The sequence below is a fragment of the Lissotriton vulgaris genome, chromosome 1_1, assembly GCF_964263255.1.
Source record: "Lissotriton vulgaris chromosome 1_1, aLisVul1.2, whole genome shotgun sequence".
NCBI classification, from domain to species: Eukaryota; Metazoa; Chordata; class Amphibia; order Caudata; family Salamandridae; genus Lissotriton; species Lissotriton vulgaris.
Genome location: NC_141685.1, coordinates 1,611,751,372 through 1,611,771,534, shown reverse-complemented (window position 1 = coordinate 1,611,771,534; position 20,163 = coordinate 1,611,751,372). Strand labels below are relative to the sequence as shown.

At 45.7% G+C, this 20,163-nt stretch overlaps 1 protein-coding gene across 1 annotated transcript in view; it reads right to left on the bottom strand.

Moving 5' to 3' along the window:
- Nucleotides 1-706: 706 nt before the first annotated feature.
- LOC147750886 (uncharacterized) overlaps nt 707-20,163 on the bottom strand; it is an 84,278-nt gene continuing 64,821 nt past the window's right edge. The window contains exon 3 of the mRNA XM_086918461.1: nt 707-3,057. Coding sequence (XP_086774587.1) covers nt 2,252-3,057 — 806 coding nt within the window. The 3' untranslated portion in view covers nt 707-2,251. The remainder of the gene's footprint in view (nt 3,058-20,163) is intronic.

The window sequence follows — 20,163 nt, the reverse complement described above, 5'->3', positions numbered from 1 at the left end:
AGGGACAGCACACTTCAGCCATCTTAACTGTGAATCATGTCATTCTTTTCTTCACAAGGAGCACACACTAAGTAGTGCCAGGGAGTGTTATGACAGTGTGTGTGTTTTTAAGCCCAAAAACATAATTTGCTTTCAGACAACTTAATTTTTTCTATTGTTGAGTGCTTGGCAGATCCCCAAAGATAATAAAAACGAAAGAAGCATTGCCAACGCAAAAAGACTGGTAACCAACACCAGACACATTGGCGTTGCCAATGCTCGTTTATTTTGTCCCTGGGAATCTGCAGCAATTTTCTCTTTTGATGAACCATAATATTAGTTCTGCTGTGCATGCGATGGCTGTTTTCCTATCTGCCGTCGCATGCACAGCGGAACTAATATGTTTTAGCTGAGGAATACCCATCCCCTGCCCTCCGAAGCCAAAAGACACCCAGTAGGAGTCTTTTTTTATTACAAGCCCGCCGATTTTGGCAGGAGCTTACACCGATAGCAGACTTTTTTTGCTTATCTGGCCACAAGAATCTAGGACTGGGTACACCTTCTAGGGGGTGTAGACCGTCCATTTTCTTTCCCATTGGTCCTGATGAAAACCTGGTAATTTCCAAACATAGGTTGAAACATGTAGACCAGACCACCTCCAGAGATACTCTTGGTCATAATTACCCTCAAAGTATCTCCACACTTCTTTTTAACATTGTTCAGTTACTTACAAATAAAAAATTGTTTATTAAGTTAAACCAGGTAATTTTTAACACACTTTTTTTGCACTTAACATTCACAATCCAGCTCCACTGTAGTCCAGGTGTCGTAGCACACCCTGATGGCACTCGGTCATCAGGGTGGACCCCGATGATGAAGCATGTCACCACTAGTTTGGTAAGTGAGGGTTTTTTTTACAAAAGGAAGAATTCTTTCCTTTTTCCAAAACACATCCCATTAAGAATCCACGATTCTCTCTGGTGATACTCCTCCTATTGTTAGTTGTTATACCTTACCCAGGGGAACAGGAGTAATCCCCATTCACATTTTGTGAATACAATCCCGTACTCTCCCTTTTGTTGTGACACTTTCAGGATGTGGACCTTTTATCCAGTTTCGTAGGATCTTCTCTTATAAGATATTCAAGTTTTATGGTTCTGCCAATCATAAACTGGGAGACAAACCAAGGTTCCTGTGCCTTCATAACGGTTTTCCATAAGTACTAAAATACTGTACATGTTTTCTTCTCCATAGTTGCATACTGTTGTTGCTTATAAATCTCCTAGTGCTCGCAAACATCTCAGAATTTCCAGTGGGAGGATCACAATAATTCTTATTCTAAGCAATTTATGAACTTCACATCATTCATAATCAGCTAGTGATTGGGAATACTAAGTATTGAGTGTAAAGAGAATGTGCAGTGTTGTTATTCTAATGCTTGTATGTTATTTTGTGCTTTTAGGATGACCATTGTTTGATTCTCATTATTATACATATATGCACTCCTCCATGTGTTTTATGGGCTACTTATAGAAATGAATTCTGTCTGGACACAACCTTTATTGTAAATGTCATACCGGGATCTTATCACACGCTTCACTCTACCTCCCTTGAGTTAGACCTTATTGCTTGGCCAAGCTCCCCTGGAGAACCAGGCAGGCTTGGAAGACCAAATGTTGCTTTGCATATCAAGTACCAGGATCCTAGTTACTAGGAAGCAAATACCGTCTTAGGTTTGATATTGCTACTTCGTCCTTGTGTTTGCAAGGTTCATTAAAAAAAAGCATGGTCTTTAAGATCTAATGTTATCTTGATGACACTTAATGTCCGCTTGGGCCTGTTTTCTCAGAAGACAGAATAATTATTTGGAACCAAGTTGAACTGGATACGAGTCCTAGGCAAGATATGTCTTATTCAGGAATAAGTAGGTTAAAGCTTTACTTTTAATCAGTCGGTGACTGCCATAAAGGTTTTTTGCTATTGACCACACATCAATTAGTGTGCAGAATATCGTAGTTAGGGAATCTAGATTAGAGTCAAAAAGGTGAAAGGCCTGTAGAAAACAGATTATTGCAGGAAGTTAAGCTCTACTTGAGGCAAACTACTTTATGCCGAACATCTGAAAAAGGCAAGCCTGGGATAATTTCTGTGATTACTTTGTCTAGCCTCTGAAACACCCCTGCCCAACAGCGACACCAGAGTGTAAAAGCAGCATTTTAGGTAACTAAGGACCAATAGCTATAAGTGGTGCATAGAAAATACACCAGTCAAATCAAGACTTCTCGCTCCTTGCCCCTCTTGGACGTCCTCTGCCTCTCCGGCCTCGTCCTCTGCCCCTTCTTGCTGCACAGGCTTCTTCTGGAGTATCTAAAGTCACCTGAGGGAAAATGTGAGTAGCCACACTTGGTGTTTCTTTTTCTAATGAAGCTGTGTTGAGTGTTCCCCTATGTGCACCTCTGTGAGGAGTACTAGATATGGAAGTAATCTTGGATGAGGTACCAGGAGTCCCTGGTACAGGCAGCTTAGCCAATCCTGAAGGGCTGCCAGCACCTGTAGTGGCCTGCTGACTCCGTAGGATGCTCATCAAGTCCTGGTGGTGTCTCTCTTGCTGGTCAACTTGCAGTTGCATACAGCTTTGAATAGTCTGCAAGATTGTCTTCTGCTGTTCCAGAATATCTTGTTGCAGTTGCACATGCTGCTTTTGCAGCTGCATATGCTGTTGGTGCCGGAGCTCTCGCCGCTCCTCTAGCTCATACAGTCGGCACAGGGTCAGTCGCCAAGATGCATGTTCTGTGGGTTGTGACTGGCTCCAACCACGGCCGACATCTGCATCAGAAACTGTGCTATTGGAAGCTGGAGTGGTTGGAGCAGCTCTTCTGGTATCCTCAGGCTCTTTGGAGACACAATCTAAGGCTGAGTCTGCAGATTTTCCATCAGGTTGAGTTCTCTTCTTGTCAAGCATTGAATCTGACAGGTCGCCAGATGTGTCCTGTGCATCATGCCCCATTACTGGAACTCTGTCGTAATCCAGGAACCATGAGGCTGGTGCAAGCAGTCTCAATTCCTCATCTTGCACATCTGTGAATATAATAAAACACAGCAAGTTTATGTATGGTTATTTGTTGATACTGTATACATTTGTTGCTGCATAGTTTTCTGTTTACAAATGAACAACAACATTCCTTATCATAAAGATGCACATGCTAAAATTATGCTGTCCTCTACTAGTCTTGCTCAGGATGCTTTGTGTCACTTGTTGCTGGTTTGACTTTTAAGAACACGTTATCCACTCTTAGTTCTTGAACATCATTCACAAGCCCATACATCAGGCATGGCATGACTCCACCTACCACCTCCAAGCCTTCCCTGCATTTGCCTCATCACTGACCCTGTATCACCATACAGTTCATGACCGTACAGATAGAAAGGATTAGCGCTATCCCAACAATAACATACCCTTGACTACTATGCATTCCCCCACCTCACAACTCGATCTTTCCTACCAATATGTAACTGCCCTCAGTACCGTTTCTCTAACTTGATTAACGGAAATACATCACATCCCTTCACAGGCAACAGCTTTTGCACTCCCACAACACTTTTTCAGACGAAAATTATTCAACTACTTATTCTATGAAACCTTAATCCATCTATGCAAGCAATTACGCCTCACTGGCACTTAGCTTTACTGCTTTTAAGCAGCCTCTGTAATCCCCTTAAATAAAGAATTCATGGCTCATCCAGTCATTTCCTCAGCTACTGCTTCCATGGACTTTCCTCTAAACCTCAGAAAATATCAGTACAACCAAACTCACAATCTACTTCTCCACCTAAAATCTGCACAAAACACGATCAGAAGGACTCTACGTGATGAGGAACACACTCGCCTAAGTGGCCAATTTTATGGCATCTAAGAACACTTGACCATATGACTCGTTTCCTTGATTTCTCCATATCTCGAACACCGTTGCCTACTCCACGTTTCACCAACACGCATCTTATGTGGTTATATCACATCGTGCTCCTTTTCCATCACCTTATTTTATTCCAGTCCTGTGTCCCAAACGCCTTTCTTTCAAACTTCCCGCTTTACACAACCTTGCTTGTGGTCATGATATTCACATTTGTTTTTTCATGCAACCTATTTATTGTTAATACTTTCCTTCTCCCCATCACATTCCACGACCAAGCTAAGATTACAGGTTACTAGACAGCTATTTGTTAGTATATGGCCCTGTGCTCTTGCAGGATGCCACAAAACTCTCGCTTTCCATCTCCTTGCCTACCCCTTCAACTCTGCTATATCTGAACCTTCACCTAACCAACCAGGAAATTCTGCAGCATCTTCAAATTATCATCCACAAAATAAATCCGTAAATCTTTATTTCAGGTAAATAAAAAGAAAATAATAGTATAATGAAGGACAGTGTACTGTGTTATCTTACCCTTGCACCTCTACAGAAGCTAATATCGTTGTGATTACAAGGAGAGCACATAGAAAGCAATACAAGTTCAAGATGCACAATATGTTTGCATTACTGTTATACTAAACCAATCCTGGAATTAATTTAAAAATAGGAATACAGTCCATTTCATTATGATCACCTAAAATAAGGTGTTTGAAACAATGACTAATTAAAACAATTAAATACTAGTCAGCTAGTTTGCTGAATTACTTCACACAACAGTTGGCTACGACACGCAGACGTTTAACATGTGTGACAAGTAGCCTCATCTTTTTGCAACAACAGTACAAACAGCCTTGTAGGAGTGAAATCACAGCCCTGGATATTCAGGGTTTGGATCGATAAAATAAAGACAATCAATTAATATGTTCAACAGCTACAGTCACCAGCTTTCACCTACTTCACATCCACAGAATTCAAGTACACCTTGCCTTTATTCAACTAAAGTCTCTCCAGTTTGGGCCCGAGGAAACTCCACTATTATAAATGTCCTTGCTGGCCTTACACAGTTCTCCATTACGACCCTTGAAAAAGTCAGGCTTCATCACATGCACCCTATTTACCTGATACACTACTTTTGTGGCAAGCATGCAGGCTGTCTCTCACAACAAAGCAGAGCCATTTTTAAATTACTAACTGTAGTATCCAAAGCAGTGCATATCCAATGATCTCTCCCTTTCACCAGGACAATCTGCACTCTCCATTAGTCATCTATGCTCAGCTACTCAGCCTTCCCCCAGGTCACCACCAAACCACAGGTGCTTGATCCATATATTGGTATTTTATTTGATTGTATAGTTACTTAAAACCCTAACAAAATAGACATAAAATCATTAGAATCAGATAACATGGAACACTTCATCTTCAGAGACTTGTTAATAAGATAATCAACGATAGTCCATTCTACAAGTAATCTATGCAGTGCCCTTATTTAGATACCAAGCCTAGGTCAACTCCATCATAAAAGTAATACATCATTTCATTATCACTAAAATTCATATAAAATATTAAATCTTCCTAAAACAAAATCAGGACCATATACACACATCTAATTTATATTAGCACGAGCCAGCTTAAAATGATGCTTAAATCCTTTACTTGGGGACCAGTGAGGTAATTCAATCTGGAAAGACAAAATGCTTATTGCATTCTAATCTTGTCCAACTTAGAACTACCTGTTCTTCTTTTGGGAGCCATAAACCCAAGAGTTCTGTCTAAGAAGTATTAAACCTCACCACCTGTCCCTATCTGTCCTAGGTGTTCACTGTCCTTCAGATCGTCTCTTACTTACACTCCTACAAAACAGGTAAGTTAATTACAGACATTATTTGGGGGGGAGAAGCTATCGCCCAGTTGTTGAACAGTAATTTATTTAAAATGTTCACAAATTTAGTACATCTCCCGAGCCCCCTGGGTGAGCTGCTGCTAAAGCAAAAGGCTGATGCATGTGCACAAGAAAGAACTCCCTCTGCCAAAAAAATGGTTTTAGCAGTAGTCTCCTTTTTGATCTAGGGCAGGACAACAGGATAACAGATGAAACCATGATTCCTGATAATTGTTGCATAGCCTACACTTAAAATCACCCCTGTCGCACGACCAACGCGGGTTAAAAACTCTAATTGGTAATGCAAGCACTCTGGTATACAGGATTTGGTCCATAATATTTGCGTTAATGAGATCCGAAAAATATTTTTGTGGCTTCCCAACATGATAGGAATCCGTTAGGGGCTGAGCCCGTCCTGGACTCTCAACAGACCATAAATCCTGTTCCCAGGTATGACCAAAATCTAGCTGCTCCCTTGGCCCAGCTGCGTGCAGATGTTAAGCATTGGAGGTCTCTGCCCCTTTCTCTGGTGGGCCGAGCGGCTCTTTTTAAGATGCTGGCCCTTCCACGTTTCTCTACATCCTTTAAAACTGTCCCTACTGGATCCCAGATACATATTTCTCCGGAGTGGAGAGTGAAATCCAGACGTTGCTATGGGACGGTGGGGTCTCCTCGTATAGCGTTGAGCAAACTAACAAAGAGGTAGTACGATGGGGCATCGCCCTCCCGGATATATTAGGCTCTATTATTGGACGTCACAATTAACGGTGGTAAACCACTGGGTATATCGCTCCCCTATTGATCCTGCCTATTTACTTGACAAATATCAAACTGGGAGGGCGGGGTATTTGGGGGCGCTGTATTCCAAGATTCGCAAGGGACGATACTTCGGCACCACAGCGCATACCATTGCAATTTGGCATCAGGCGAACTCCTGTCTCGGATGGTCAAATGTCCTCACAAAAGCCACGCCACTCTGGTATACCCAAAAGCTAGGACTTCTATGTCACCAGCCTGGCTTCGACAAGTGGGATGTCATAGAAATTTTAAATTTTGGAGATTTGATCAAAAAAGGCTTGATCCTCAAGTTTGAAGACCTGAGAGAGAAATAAGACATGGTCCCCGGAGAGTCGTTTAGATACATACAAATAAGGCACGCCCTCATCACAGCCCTACCTGACATGAACGCCATACCAGAGTCATCCCCACTGGAAGACCCGTTACTGGACAGACCACTACTCACTAAAGCCATATCGCTGACTTATAAAAAAAACAATATAATAACCTACCTGAAGCGTTCCTTAAACTCAGAGAGAAATGGCAGGCAGATATAGGACCCATTGATGATGAGGACTGGCAGTCGGCACTAATATCCCCTAGAGAAGCAGCCATCACCCTTCATTTTGGACTAATACAACTTAAAATCTTACACAGATCCTACCTGACCGGAGTTACCCTGGCAAAAATAGGCTCAAGACCAGACCCGCTGTACCTCAGGGACTGCCAGCAAAATGCAACCTTTTATCACACAATTTAGGATAGTCCAGCGGTGCGACAGATATGGGAGGGGGCCACGACTCGCATCCAAAATGCCTTGGGAAAAGAGTAACCCTTACACCGTGATTAGGTCTTCTCAATATATGGGAGGCAACCGACCTCACAGAGGTGGAACAACAAATGACCACGTTGGGCTACACTTTAATCAAACGAAAGATTGCAAAAGGGTGGGGGGCGGCGGGCGAGCCTTCTTCCCTGCTGTGGGTGATAAGAGTTTGATACATGTATGATTGCAGCAAAGGAGGTATTTAAATCGAGAGGGTGTCCGAAGAAGTGGGACAAAAAATGGGGCAAATGGAATATACACCATGGCAACCTGTGTATATCCCCCACGGTGGAAATAAAAATGCAGCTTACTGTAGAGAGAGAGAGTTATACATTCCATGATTGTGACTACGTTACCCTCTATTATGGCGACTAATCATTGTACAAATACTCAGAATGTTGAATGGAAGATGTATGTGACCTTTGATATTGTGAAAGTAATACAAATATTTACCCCCCAAAAAATCCTGTTTCCAGGAAGACTCTTTCATTTCCTTGTCAATAGTCATCCTCCATGCCTGACAAGGGTTGGTACCGTCCCCCAGTGCGGACTCCTCGATCTTGAATAACAAGTCGCCTCATTAAGTTGACTAGACCACGGGTTACCGAGTTTTTCATAAATTGCTTTCAAATAATTTGTTAAGTAATACTTGGTGGTCTCCCTACACCTGATCAAATATTTTAACAAGGAAGCCTTACAGTTGATTGATTGAATTATTAGCCATAGCTCAAGTTTTAACCTGGAGCGTCTGATGTGTCGCGGTTGATGGAATTTTTTTTATATGCTCTAATGTGACATTGCTCTAACGCAACATCCATCACACCAGGATAGGCAAGACGCCCATACTGCAATGCTAGATGTAAGGTTGCCTTTATAACTCAAAAGCTTGCAGCTGAAGCGCTACTTAATAAATGGTTCAGGTGGCCAATTCCATTAGTAATAGCTGCAACTTTCTTAAACTAGGGCTACTGCAGAACCAGTTTCACTAAACCACACACCCAGATATTTATAATGCCTTGTTGTGGTAATGGTCTGACCTCCCAATGCCAGGTTGCCAACTTCTTCCTGCGGTAACTCCTGAATATCAAGACTTTAGTTTTGGACTGATTTACCAAGAAATGGTTTGCATTATTATATCTATCCAAAGCGTTTAAAGCCCTTTGCAAACCTGATTTGGTGTGATCCATGACCACAATATCATCAGTCTATTTGATTATTTGTAATCATACTGAGCTTAGAATAGGGGGACCAAAATACAACCGCCCAGTGCTTTCCCTAAATCCGCTGTGTACAGATTAAACAACATGGGTGACAAAATACAACCCTGTTATAGCCCTCAATTAGTTTTCACTTTCTGAGTTACTGTTTTTGCGCTAGTTTTCACTCAAACCCATGTCTCTGAATGTAGTGATATGATGGCTCTTAACAAGTTCACTGGTATACCCCATCCCGCAAGCTTCCTGCAGTGAATGGCCCCATCTACTCTGTCAAACGCTGCGCTGTAATCTATAAAACAGCACAGGAGAGGTGGTCTGTTCTTCTGAATGGCATCATTCCCAAGGACAGAGAGAGCTTGAATATTGCCAACCGTAGGTGTAATAGCACTGAACCCTGTTTGAAAAAATGGCAATATTCCCTCCCAGGATTCGAAATCTTCAATTAAAATTTGGGCATATACTTTTGCTTCAATTTCCAGTAAGGCAACCAATCTGCAATTTGCCGCTGCAGTCCGATCTCTGCTCTTAAAAATAGGGGATAAAATTGATCTTCTTCAACCATCTGGTATGTCAGCGCTTAGAAAACAATGGTTATAGAGACCTAATAAATCTACTGCCCAATCTTCATGCCCTTCCTTAAAGATTATTTCAGCTTTATTAATACCTTTTCCACCTATCCACTATTAATAATAAAAATAATAATCCTGTATTTGTAAAGCGCACAGCTACCCGTAGGTTTTCCTGGCGCTGGGGGCCGTCTGGAAGATTAAGCAAGCTATTGCCCAGAGTCACATGGTGCTGGGCAGACCCCTGCCACCAGTGCCGGGGATCGAACCGTGATCCCCAGCGTCCGGCGTCAGTCGCCCTGGCCGCTGCGCCACACCTCTTCCCCTATTTGTTAGATTACGCTCAGCCCCCTGGATCTCCTCATTGGGCATGCCCAATCCTGCCTCCAAAACGTCTTGAAGTTGTAGACTTTATTCAGCTAACGCCTACTTTTCTTTAAAAGATAAAAGTTGGAGTGTAGGACCCTCCAGCCTCTATTAAATTGTCAATCTGTTCCACATACAGCTCAGCAATATGGCGCACCCACGCTGTGTCTGAAACCCCATTTTCCCTGCCCATATTGCCATTTTTTAATTTATTCATGTGGGCTCAAAATTGGGCTTGGTTAGAATCCTTTAATAACTGAAAGATTGTAACCCATTACTCATCCTTTCTTTCCTTCTGAATCTCTCAAACTATTTTGAGACCTTTTTGCCAATTTTACTGCTGCAGCAGTTTTTTTTTATTTTTTAGGAGGAGTACACCGGTGCACGCGCCACGCTTTACGCAGCGTTCGTCTGGATACGATGATTGCTTACAAAAATTAAAATTGAAACACAGAGGGTACAAAGTTCCCCGGGAGCGTCTAGAGAGGGAAGGAGTGTGTAAACAGGATAAGAGAGTGGAGTCAGGGAGCAGCAGGCTCCCTTTTTAGAACTGAGAGGCCTCACACACCCAGCGAGCTAGATGTCAAGCTTCATCATTGGCCTCTTGCTCCTCGTCAGACTGGCGCTGCAATGCCTGATGGGCGCCTAAAAGACGCTCTTTGTCGGAGATCTTTAGTTCAAGCCAACGGTTGTGTGCATGTGAGGGGGAGAATGAGGGGTGTAGTCATGTGGGGAAGGTGATATTAAAAAAGGTGAACCAATTCACAAGGATTTTTATTCGCGTGACTGATTCCCTTGGTTAAAAGGTGGGAGGGGAGATAGAGGCTGTAAGGGGCACAGTGGAACTACCTCGACCCTCTAATCAGGTCGACATGTTTCTTGCTTAGTATCGCAATTCCTCAGGACCTCAAGTACACAGTACTACACAGTGAAAAAACAAAAGTGAAGATAAAAAGGATCAATACAACCTCTCTGGGTCTGTAAGGGTGCAGGCCAAGTGGTTCTGCGGTAAAGGGTTGACCTAGAAGAGATGTGAGACAACAAGCCAGTTGACTTATAATGGCACCATCACCTCATCCAGTAGTAGGTAACCCTTAATCTCTTAAAGAATATACACACTCCAAGGAATATTAAAAACAAAGGGCCTAACAAAAGGCAAGGCCTATGAACATATAGGTATGTATAATAACGATAAAAACGACACCACACAAGAATGAAGGCGTAGGCTGATGCTTACCCTAAAGGAGTGCCTAAAGGGCCTCGCAGTCTGTTCCCGTGGGGCAGCACAGAAAGGTATAATAACCTGGAGACACGAAAATAAGTACACACACCCGGTTCAAGGTTTTAGAATGGGACTAGGAAGAAGGCCAGTGAGAAGGTCATGGCTATAGGAGTACCACGATATCAGGAAGTCAGGCAGGTCAACTACCAGCACCAGAGCCCGACATCCGGAACAACCCAAGCCGGACCCAGCCCACCAGACCCCCCCTTCAGGGTGGCGCGCAGTGCGGTCCCATAGTGTAGGCGTGCGGACACCATGAGCACCTTATCATGGCACGTGTGCTCAAAAGATCAAAGCCTCCAAAATCCCCGGGTAAGACACGGCAGGGGCAGAAAACAGGAACGCCCGGTTTAAATACACATCAAAACAACACAAGGTAAATGCCCTGATGCACAGCCCCACCGGGACCGCATGCCCGCCCACCAATCTTAGAGGGGGCCAGCGCGGCCAGAAATCAGGCTCGGGAAGAACGATGGACATCGTGGACCGTGTCCTGACGGTATGGACGGCCAGAGTCAGTGATATCAGGGGGCCCTGTTGGGTAAAGGACAGGCGCAGCTCTTACCTCTTGCAAGTGCAGCCCAAGGCTTGCGAACCTACCCGCACGCGAGGCGCTCACTTGGTAGCGCGGAACAGCTGGTAACCGGAGTGCCGGTGTGCGGGGATTAAAAGCTGTCCGCAACCCCGCCTCAGCAACCGGGCGGGGGGGGCGTGGTCACGAAGCTAGGCCGACTGCGCGTGCGTAGGCAGAGTGCGCTTGCCAGGTCTCAGGGTTTGGTGTAGATCATAGGGAAAGTGGCGGCCATCTTAGTGTTTGCCAAAAAAAAATTATATATATATATATATATATATAACGGGGGCTTGGTTACGAGTGAATGGATAGCCTGGTCATAACATATTCAAAAAAATTTGTGAATAGTGATAATATGTTTAAACCAAGGTCGAAAACGGACGACCACTGTGAACCTGTTTTCCTAAAATCGGACTGTTGTCATACATCACCCACGAAAGAGATAAGGGGTAAAAGGATATCTTTATAGTATGCCCCCTCAAGGAGAATTAGATATTAAAAAATAGTGCCTAATGTGAACTGGCACTTGTCACATGGGGGTGTGGTGTGGAAAACTATCTATGTATGGCAGGCACAGATCTAACTCGTCAGGGATGACCAAGGAACCAAGTCATTCAGGCCAAGGGTATCTAACTGCAAGCGATGAACCCAACGTTTTTCGATCCTGAATAGGGCCTGTTGCGTGATTGAGGGATGGGATTCAATTACTAGCCATTTGATGTTGTCTGCACGGTGGTTGTGTTGCAGGTAATGTTCATAGAGGCGTGTGTGTGTTTTGGAACAGCGGATATTGCTCTTGCGTTCCATTATTCTTTGCTTGACCTGCCTCATTGCCATGCCGATATACTTCTTTCCACATGGGCAAATGAGCATGTCGATGCAACGGAGACTGTTACAGTTTGTATGTTTGTTCAAGTGCCAAGTGAATGTGTCGGACAGTTTGATTTCTTTACACTGGATTGTCTGAGGACATACAACACAGCCCCACATTGGTAATGGCCCACCACAGGTGGTAGACTCCACAATGTACTTTGATTGATGGAGGTTTGTTTCTTAGGACGTGTATGGATGAGGGCATCTTTAAGGTTAGAAGTGCGCTTAAAGGCAAAGCGGGGACGTGGGATGTCTAACTCCCCTGTATTCAGTAGCCCCCAATGTTTAATTACAGTTTTTTTAAGGAAGGCCGAATTTTTAGTGAAACAGGTCACACAGGTAATCAAATTGTCAGGTTCTTTTGGGTGTGTCTCCAGAAGTGCCTCCCTGGGATTGTTAAGAGCCCTTTTGCGTAAGTCGCGAATAAGTTTGGTGGGATAACCTCTATCCTGCAATTTATGTTGGAGCAAGACAGATTCCTTTTTGTAGTTGGAGCTAGTGGTACAGTTTCTACGTATCCTTAGGAACTGTCCAAAGGGAAGGTTATCTCTAAGGGCCTTAGGGTGATGACTATTGTAGAGAAGAAGTCTGTTTTTATCTGTCTCTTTGCGAAACAGGGTGGTACTCAGTCCCTCCTGGTCCAGACTGATGGTTAGGTCTAAGAAAGGTATTGTTGTGTCTGAGATGGTACCTGTAAATTTCAGGAAAGGGTTCTGATGATTGATCCAGGTACAGAAGGCGTCACAGCTCTCCCGGTCCCCTCGCCAGAGGACTAGTATATCATCGATATACCTGCGCCAGAGAATAATATTCTCAGAAAAGGGGTTGTGGGCTGGTCTAACGATTTTGTCCTCGAAAGTGGCCATGTAGATGCAGGCTAAGCTAGAGGCGAAGGTAGAACCCATCGAAGTCCCCCGGATCTGATGGTATAGCTGGGACCCATACTGGAAGAAATTCTCAGTTAGAGCTATGCTGGCACAGGCCATGATGAAGGGGATAGGTGTCGGCGAAGTCCACTCTTCCGTCCGGAGAGTGTCCTCCACTGCTTCCAAGGTGGCCTGTTGGGGAATGTTGGTGTAAAGCGCCTCAACATCCAGCGTCAGGAGGAGGTCGACGCTCTCCCTCCCCTTGATGGAATCAACCGGGCGGAGTACATCCCTGGTATCCTGTAGATAAGATGGAATTTTCTTTACCAGTGGTTGGAGGAATACGTCACAAAATTTAGAAAGAGGTTCAAGAAGTGAGCCGATGCCAGATACAATAGGCCTACCCGGGACAGGTGTTGTTCCCTTGTGGATTTTGGGTAGGGTGTAAAAGTAGGGGATGACCGGGTCAGTTGTCAGTAAAAACTCTGCCTCCTTTTTAGTGATCCACTCATTAGCTTCTCCTTCCATAATCAAACTGGTGATCATGGTGGTCAGTCTAGGAGTGGGATCAGCAGGTAGTGGCCTGTAGTGGTTAGTGTTGGCCAGTTGTCGTTTACACTCTGTGTCGTAATCAGTCGAATTCTGGATTACTGTGGCTCCCCCTTTATCTGCCTGTTTGATGACAATGGTGTTGTCATTACCAAGTGTTTTGACGGCCAATCTCTCTGCGTTGCTAAGGTTGTTAAAGCTACTCTTGTTGGGTTTAGCCTCTAGGGACTTCAGAACTGCCTTCTCAAAGACCAGAACTTCTGGTGGGACCATACCATCAGTTGGCGTGAACCTGGACGGTCTATGCAACCCTGTGTTGTTTGTTTCTTGGTCTGGTTTTTCATTGAAAAAAGAACGTAAGCGTACTTTTCTGAACAGTTGCTTGACCTCACATATTTCATTGAATTTGTCAGGGATGGGAGTAGGTACGAAACCTAAACCTTTTTCAAGGACTCTGATTTCATCGGATGTGAGGGATCTAGTAGACAGGTTGACTATCAAGCTTTCTTCCCTCTGGTTGTGCTCCTGGTCTCTACCGACGTTGATGCTGTCGGCTGGTCCTGCCACTGAACCCCTTTCTGACCTCCTCGCTTGCGCCCTCTTCCTCTGCCCCAACCTCTGTCGTGAAAAGGAGGGTTCATAGGAAAACACTGCGGTGGACCCTGAGGATAGAAGGGGTATTGCCAGGGTGGTAGCATTTGAGGGGGTCCTTGAAACATCTGTCCCTGATTGAAACCGTGGTTCCAATTCTGGCGTCGCTGGTTGCGGTTATTATTAGTGGGGTAGCCACCGCTTGAATCACTGCTAGAGGAGCCCCTCCGTCTGCCGTTATGCGAATTATCATCAGAGGAGTAGCTATTTTTCTTATTGGAGTATCCTTCCTTGAGGTATGGATACACCTTTTCTTTGTCAAATTTAGCCACATCCTTCTGGGGTTTGGTCATTTTTTGTTTAAGTAAGAAATCTTGGTTATCAGAAATTTCTTGGTTAATTTCTGCCAATTTGGTGGTGAAGGGAGTTTTGGTTAGAGTGCTTCTAATGGCTGTTTCTAAGGCCGTGATTTTGGCCAGAAGTGCATCTGCAAGCCTCTTTGCTGTCTTCACGATCAGAAATAGAAGATCTTTGGTGCACTTCCATGACACTTGGCACCAGTCACCTTTAAATTGGCTATCTTCAAGAAAGAGCCTTGGCACGATGTTCACCAGGAGCCCCTGGGGGGCTATATTAGCCCTTAAGTATTCAGTCATTATAGCCCCATGGACTGTAATTCTAAGCCATTCTTTCTTCATTCCAGTAAGTGTGTAGGAAGGTACATCCTGACTATGGTTGCCCCCAACTTTTTGCCCTGTGTTTTAGCTGGTTTTGGACATAGTCGACCTGGGACCCTGCCAATCAGGACCCCAGGCCTACTGCTCTCTCTTTAAAATGGATTCCATGTACCCTAGGTACATTTCCAATTGGTACTGGGCCACCTTATCAGACCCTGTAACTCAGGGCATAGGTGTACCCAGGGCCGCCAGGGGCTGCAGCATGTATTATGCCACCCCTGGCTGGCCTCCTAAATTTGACACAACTGGCTGCACGACAGCTGGGGCGAAGCCGTGTAACCACCCTTCGCTGTAGGTATAGTAGCTCTATATCTAACCATACAATGGACACCCGAGTTCCTATCAGTCACTCCTATGGCAGGCCTTAACAATCCTGAAGGCAGAGTGCGTGGGCTCGTGTGAGCTAGGTTCAGGCCCGAGCCGAGCCCGGTTGCAGCTTGCGGAATCAAGACCCAATAGCTGTTCCATGATAACGCGTACCATATCGGTAACTCCGGTGTCGCGTTATCAAGGCATGTCGAGTAAGGTGTCATACGAATCGGGGTGCTGCCCTCTCACCAATTCTGGCGATGAGGTTAGCATCCCACCCTTCTAGAGGGACACGACATGTACGTAACTGTGAACCCCGGTTAAAGTTAACTGAAGCCTCAGCTCCACAAAATGGATGCTGCCACCACAGACACGAGTCTGACCTCCTGCTGCTGGGAGTCCTTCCAGCGAGGAGCACTTGGACAAAGGGTTTCCTGTCGAGGGCGCTGTTCGCACCGTCCCAGACAGGGTTTGTGTATTCTGGGTAGGTAGGGCTTTGGCGAGAAGGTGACTGCGAAGTGGCACCCCGGTGCTCACTACGCATCTGCCGGTTAGAACCAGTTCCAGGGGCGACAGCCCTGGCCTGGGGAAAGTCCGGCAGGGGAGAGGGGTGTAACTACCCCCCTTCCTGGTCCCACCCTTAGGGCAGGACCTAGTCATGTACCCACCCCTTTCTTTAGCATAAAGACCGGAGCGGGGACCCTTCCAAATTAGATCATCTTTGATTCAAGAACTACTTTCTACGAAAGGACATTCAAGACTCTTCTCAAGATTTCTCCCTTGTGACTAAGGAGTAGTCACCCCGCATCAGCGGGCACCAACTAAGAACTCTGCGGTTTGCTGTAAGTCCTTCCTCAAGGAATCCGACGGCCCAGCTCGACGAGAACCGGCTTCCCTGGCACCTCTGACCTCTACCCACGTCATCAGCTCAGCTGTGATCTGTGGGTGCGACGAGACCTCGAGGGACCGGCCATCATCAGAACCTGCACGCTCTTAAAAACCAGCACGACCATCGAGGTAACTCTCTGGTGAGTGCTCTGGGGTCCGAGAAGCCCCGACCCTGAGCCGCTCCAGCACCGAAGTGCAGTCTCCCAGCATCTCCACGATCTGCGTGGGGCCCTTCTGCTCGCTGCTCAGCACGTTGTCTGGTCACTAGCCGCTGGCTTGTGTCCTTCTGTGACGACATCCGAGAATCCGTACTGCTGGTCTGGTTGCTCCAGACTGGCCCTTGCTTCCATCTTTGCGAGAAGCACCCCGGACCCTCCTGGTCCACTCAAGACGCCCTCTTAGGCCCACCACGTGGCCCTGAGAACTGCCAAGGCTTGTTGCCCCATCCTGGGCCCAGCGACGCCGACAGCATCATCCTTCGTGGGACAGCTCGCACCTCCACCGTGGTCGCCGACAACGCCTCCTGGTCCGTGAGACTGCAGAGCCTAGCGTCGCCCACTCACCTGGTCGAGGTGACGGCCAACCGGTGCCTTCCTGGTACCCTCTGACTACTGGCTAGTAGTACGAACTTGGTCCCCTCTGCTTTCAGGTTTCTTCAATCTCCGATCCAGGCTTGGATCTCTACGAACTATTCAGCACTGGTCGCCGGCCAGCAACTCCTTTTCTTCCGGCTCCTGGCTCGTCAGCGAAGACCCCGACGCCTGTAAGACTTGTGCAGCCGCAGCCCTCGTGGCTAGGTAACTCGGCATTTCGGTGCCTGCATAGCCTCCTTACTCTAGGGTCCCGAGTCCCTCGCTTCCGACTTGCCTCATCGGGTCCGCCCGAGACCTTAATCTTTCCGTGTCCTCGGACACTTGTTTCTAAATTGTGCACTTGAAGTATTTGCTAAAGAGATTTGGTTTGTGCTTAGTACCCTGTCCTCATAAAGAGCACAGGGCTGTTGTGATTCTTAATAAATATACTGTTTATTTTCATAACACTTGTGTGGTGTCCTTTCACTGGGTGTTCAAGGGGTACATGTGTGGTAAACAGCTGGCTTAACACGCCCTCTCGAGTCTTTAGCCTTAGACTGCTCGTATCCACGCTACTAGGATAGCTGGTCTATAGGTTGACTTACAACCAAACACCATAAGGGTCGTTGGAACGATACATAGCGGTCGCTAGAATAGCGAACGTTGCATATCGGGCCAACTTCTCACAGTGTTGTCCAATCGTCATTAGTGGAGCCTGAGGCGGGAGCCCCTCCAACTCCAAGGAGTTGAGGAGCCGATCTCAAAGCCTCGGCTATAGCGTCTTCATCGAAGCTTAGGCCAGGGACGTCTTCCATGGTCAGAGGATCAATCCCGGTAGGAGTAAAATATCCCCTAAGCTGAACAATGAGGGAGAGGGGGGTTCTAGTAAACCACAGGGGGTTCTAGGGATCAAAATGGTCCACACAGCGGTTTGTCACTGTAGGTAACCTGGAGAGGTTCCGTGGGAGCTCAGCCCACGCTCAGAATTCAGTACAAATGGAGGGAACCAGTTCTGGACAATATTTAGCGGGGTCCAGTGTACATGTCCAGTCAAACATGAAACACAGAGGGTACAAAGTTCCCCGGGAGCATCTAGAGAGGGAAGGAGTGGGTAAACAGGATAAGAGAGTGGAGTCAGGGAGGAGCAGGCTCCCTTTTTAGAACTGAGAGGCCTCACACACCCAGCGAGCTAGAGGTCAAGCTTCATCATTGGCCGCTTGCTCCTCGTCAGACTGGCGCTGCAATGCCTGACGGGCGCCTAAAAGGCGCTCTTTGTCGGAGATCTTTAGTTCAAGCCTACGGTTGTGTGCGTGTGAGGGGGAGAATGAGGGGTGTAGTCATGTGGGGAAGGTGATATTAAAAAAGGTGAACCAATTCACAAGGATTTTTATTCGCGTGACTGATTCCCTAGGTTAAAAGGTGGGAGGGGAGATAGAGGCTGTAAGGGGCACAGTGGAACTACCTCGACCCTCTAATCAGGTCGACATGTTTCTTGCTTAGTATCGCAATTCCTCAGGAGCTCAAGTACACAGTACTACACAGTGAAAAACCAAAAGTGAAGATAAAAAGGATCAATACAACCTCTCTGGGTCTGTAAGGGTGCAGGCCAAGTGGTTCTGCAGTAAAGGGTTGACCTAGAAGAGATGTGAGACAACAAGCCAGTTGACTTATAATGGCACCATCACCTCATCCAGTAGTAGGTAACCCTTAATCTCTTAAAGAATATACACACTCCAAGGAATATTAAAAACAAAGGGCCTAACAAAAGGCAAGGCCTATGAACATATAGGTGTGTATAATAACGATAAAAACAACACCACACAAGAATGAAGGCATAGGCTGATGCTTACCCTAAAGGAGTCCCTAAAGGGCCTCGCAGTCTGTTCCCGTGGGGCAGCACAGAAAGGTATAATAACCTGGAGAGACGAAAATAAGTACACACGCCCGGTTCAAGGTTTTAGAATGGGACTAATTGCCTGACCTAACAGGGTTGTGTCCCCCCCCCCTTTTGAGGTTTGGACCTGTCCCCCTGAGCCAATATATATACTTTTGTATGTTCTCCATATACCTACCCCACTCCTGTAGGGATCCAGCAAAATTATTTGTATGTATAATAGCCTCCAGATCCTTTAACTAGATACTAACATTGGGTTTGTATTCAGATACCCATTTGATTTTTCTAACAAGCTTTGCTACCTCCTCTCCAGATGAGTTACACAAATTAATAACTTTATCAGCTGGTTTCAAGGCTAGACTCAGCGTGTTCCTTAAAGGATTGTGGTCACTTTCTGCTCTAATTGTAACTTGTAGATAAAGAGGTGTAATACATGGTTGATACATTTTGCAGGTTGGTGGGAATATCAGCTCCTTATTTCTAGTCTCGCACTTCGACTGAGCGGACACTAAAATATAGATATCCATAAAACCATGGATTCCAAAGTCTGCCTTTTTCTTAAAAACTCCCTTAGTCTTCTCCCCCAGCCCCCTAATGTTGAAGTTACCAGTTATAATAAACTCATAACTCAAGTAATCAAGAAAGAGGTCTTCAAGGCATCCATCCTCACTGCAAACACCTCTGAGACGGCGTAGAACAGCCGGATGCTCTCGTGGACTAGGTGAGTCGCTGCTGAACTCTACCCTTGACCCCTTAGATGGATCGCACATGCAGTAAAGAACGTACAAGGTTGCCACTCGTTCACACTCTGCAGAGCGTTGGAGCGTGGAAGAATTAGACCCCAAGACTATGATATGGGATCAATCACCAACAATACTGCTTGGGTGCTAGGCGGCCCCCTCGTATTTACCATACAGTTGGCATTTTTACCAGCTGATTTGGGCCTCGCAGGGATCCCATTTTGGGTTTTATTCACAACACCCACCAGATCCCTTCTTCAAAATGGCATTCAAATTCACACTAATGGAGAAAGGACTAATCACTCCATACTGAAACATGGAAAGAGACATAGGACTATGCTTCACACTACACCAAAAAAAGGAAGAAAAGACTAATCACCACATATTATAGATGGAAAGTGAGATAGGACTATGCCCCAGAGCTGGTATATACGGGAAAGAGTTATAGGACCACCTCCCAGAGCAGAGTTATCATCGGATAACAGGCGGCCATCTTGGACTGGCCTCATTGAGAATGGGTTATTTCCTAACTGAACCAGATAACATCCTATGATTCCAAATCCACAAGCACACAGGTGACCCAAACGGGGTTGCTGTGCTACTCCTCTTTGACCTCTCAGCTGCCTTTGACACGGTTGACTATGACACTCTGAAACAAAGACTCTATGAAGCCGGCAAAGAGGGAACTGCTTTAGACTGTATAGCGTCCTACCTTCGAAACATGAACTAATGTCATCCAAACCCCACCTTTCTCGTTCAAACCACACTCC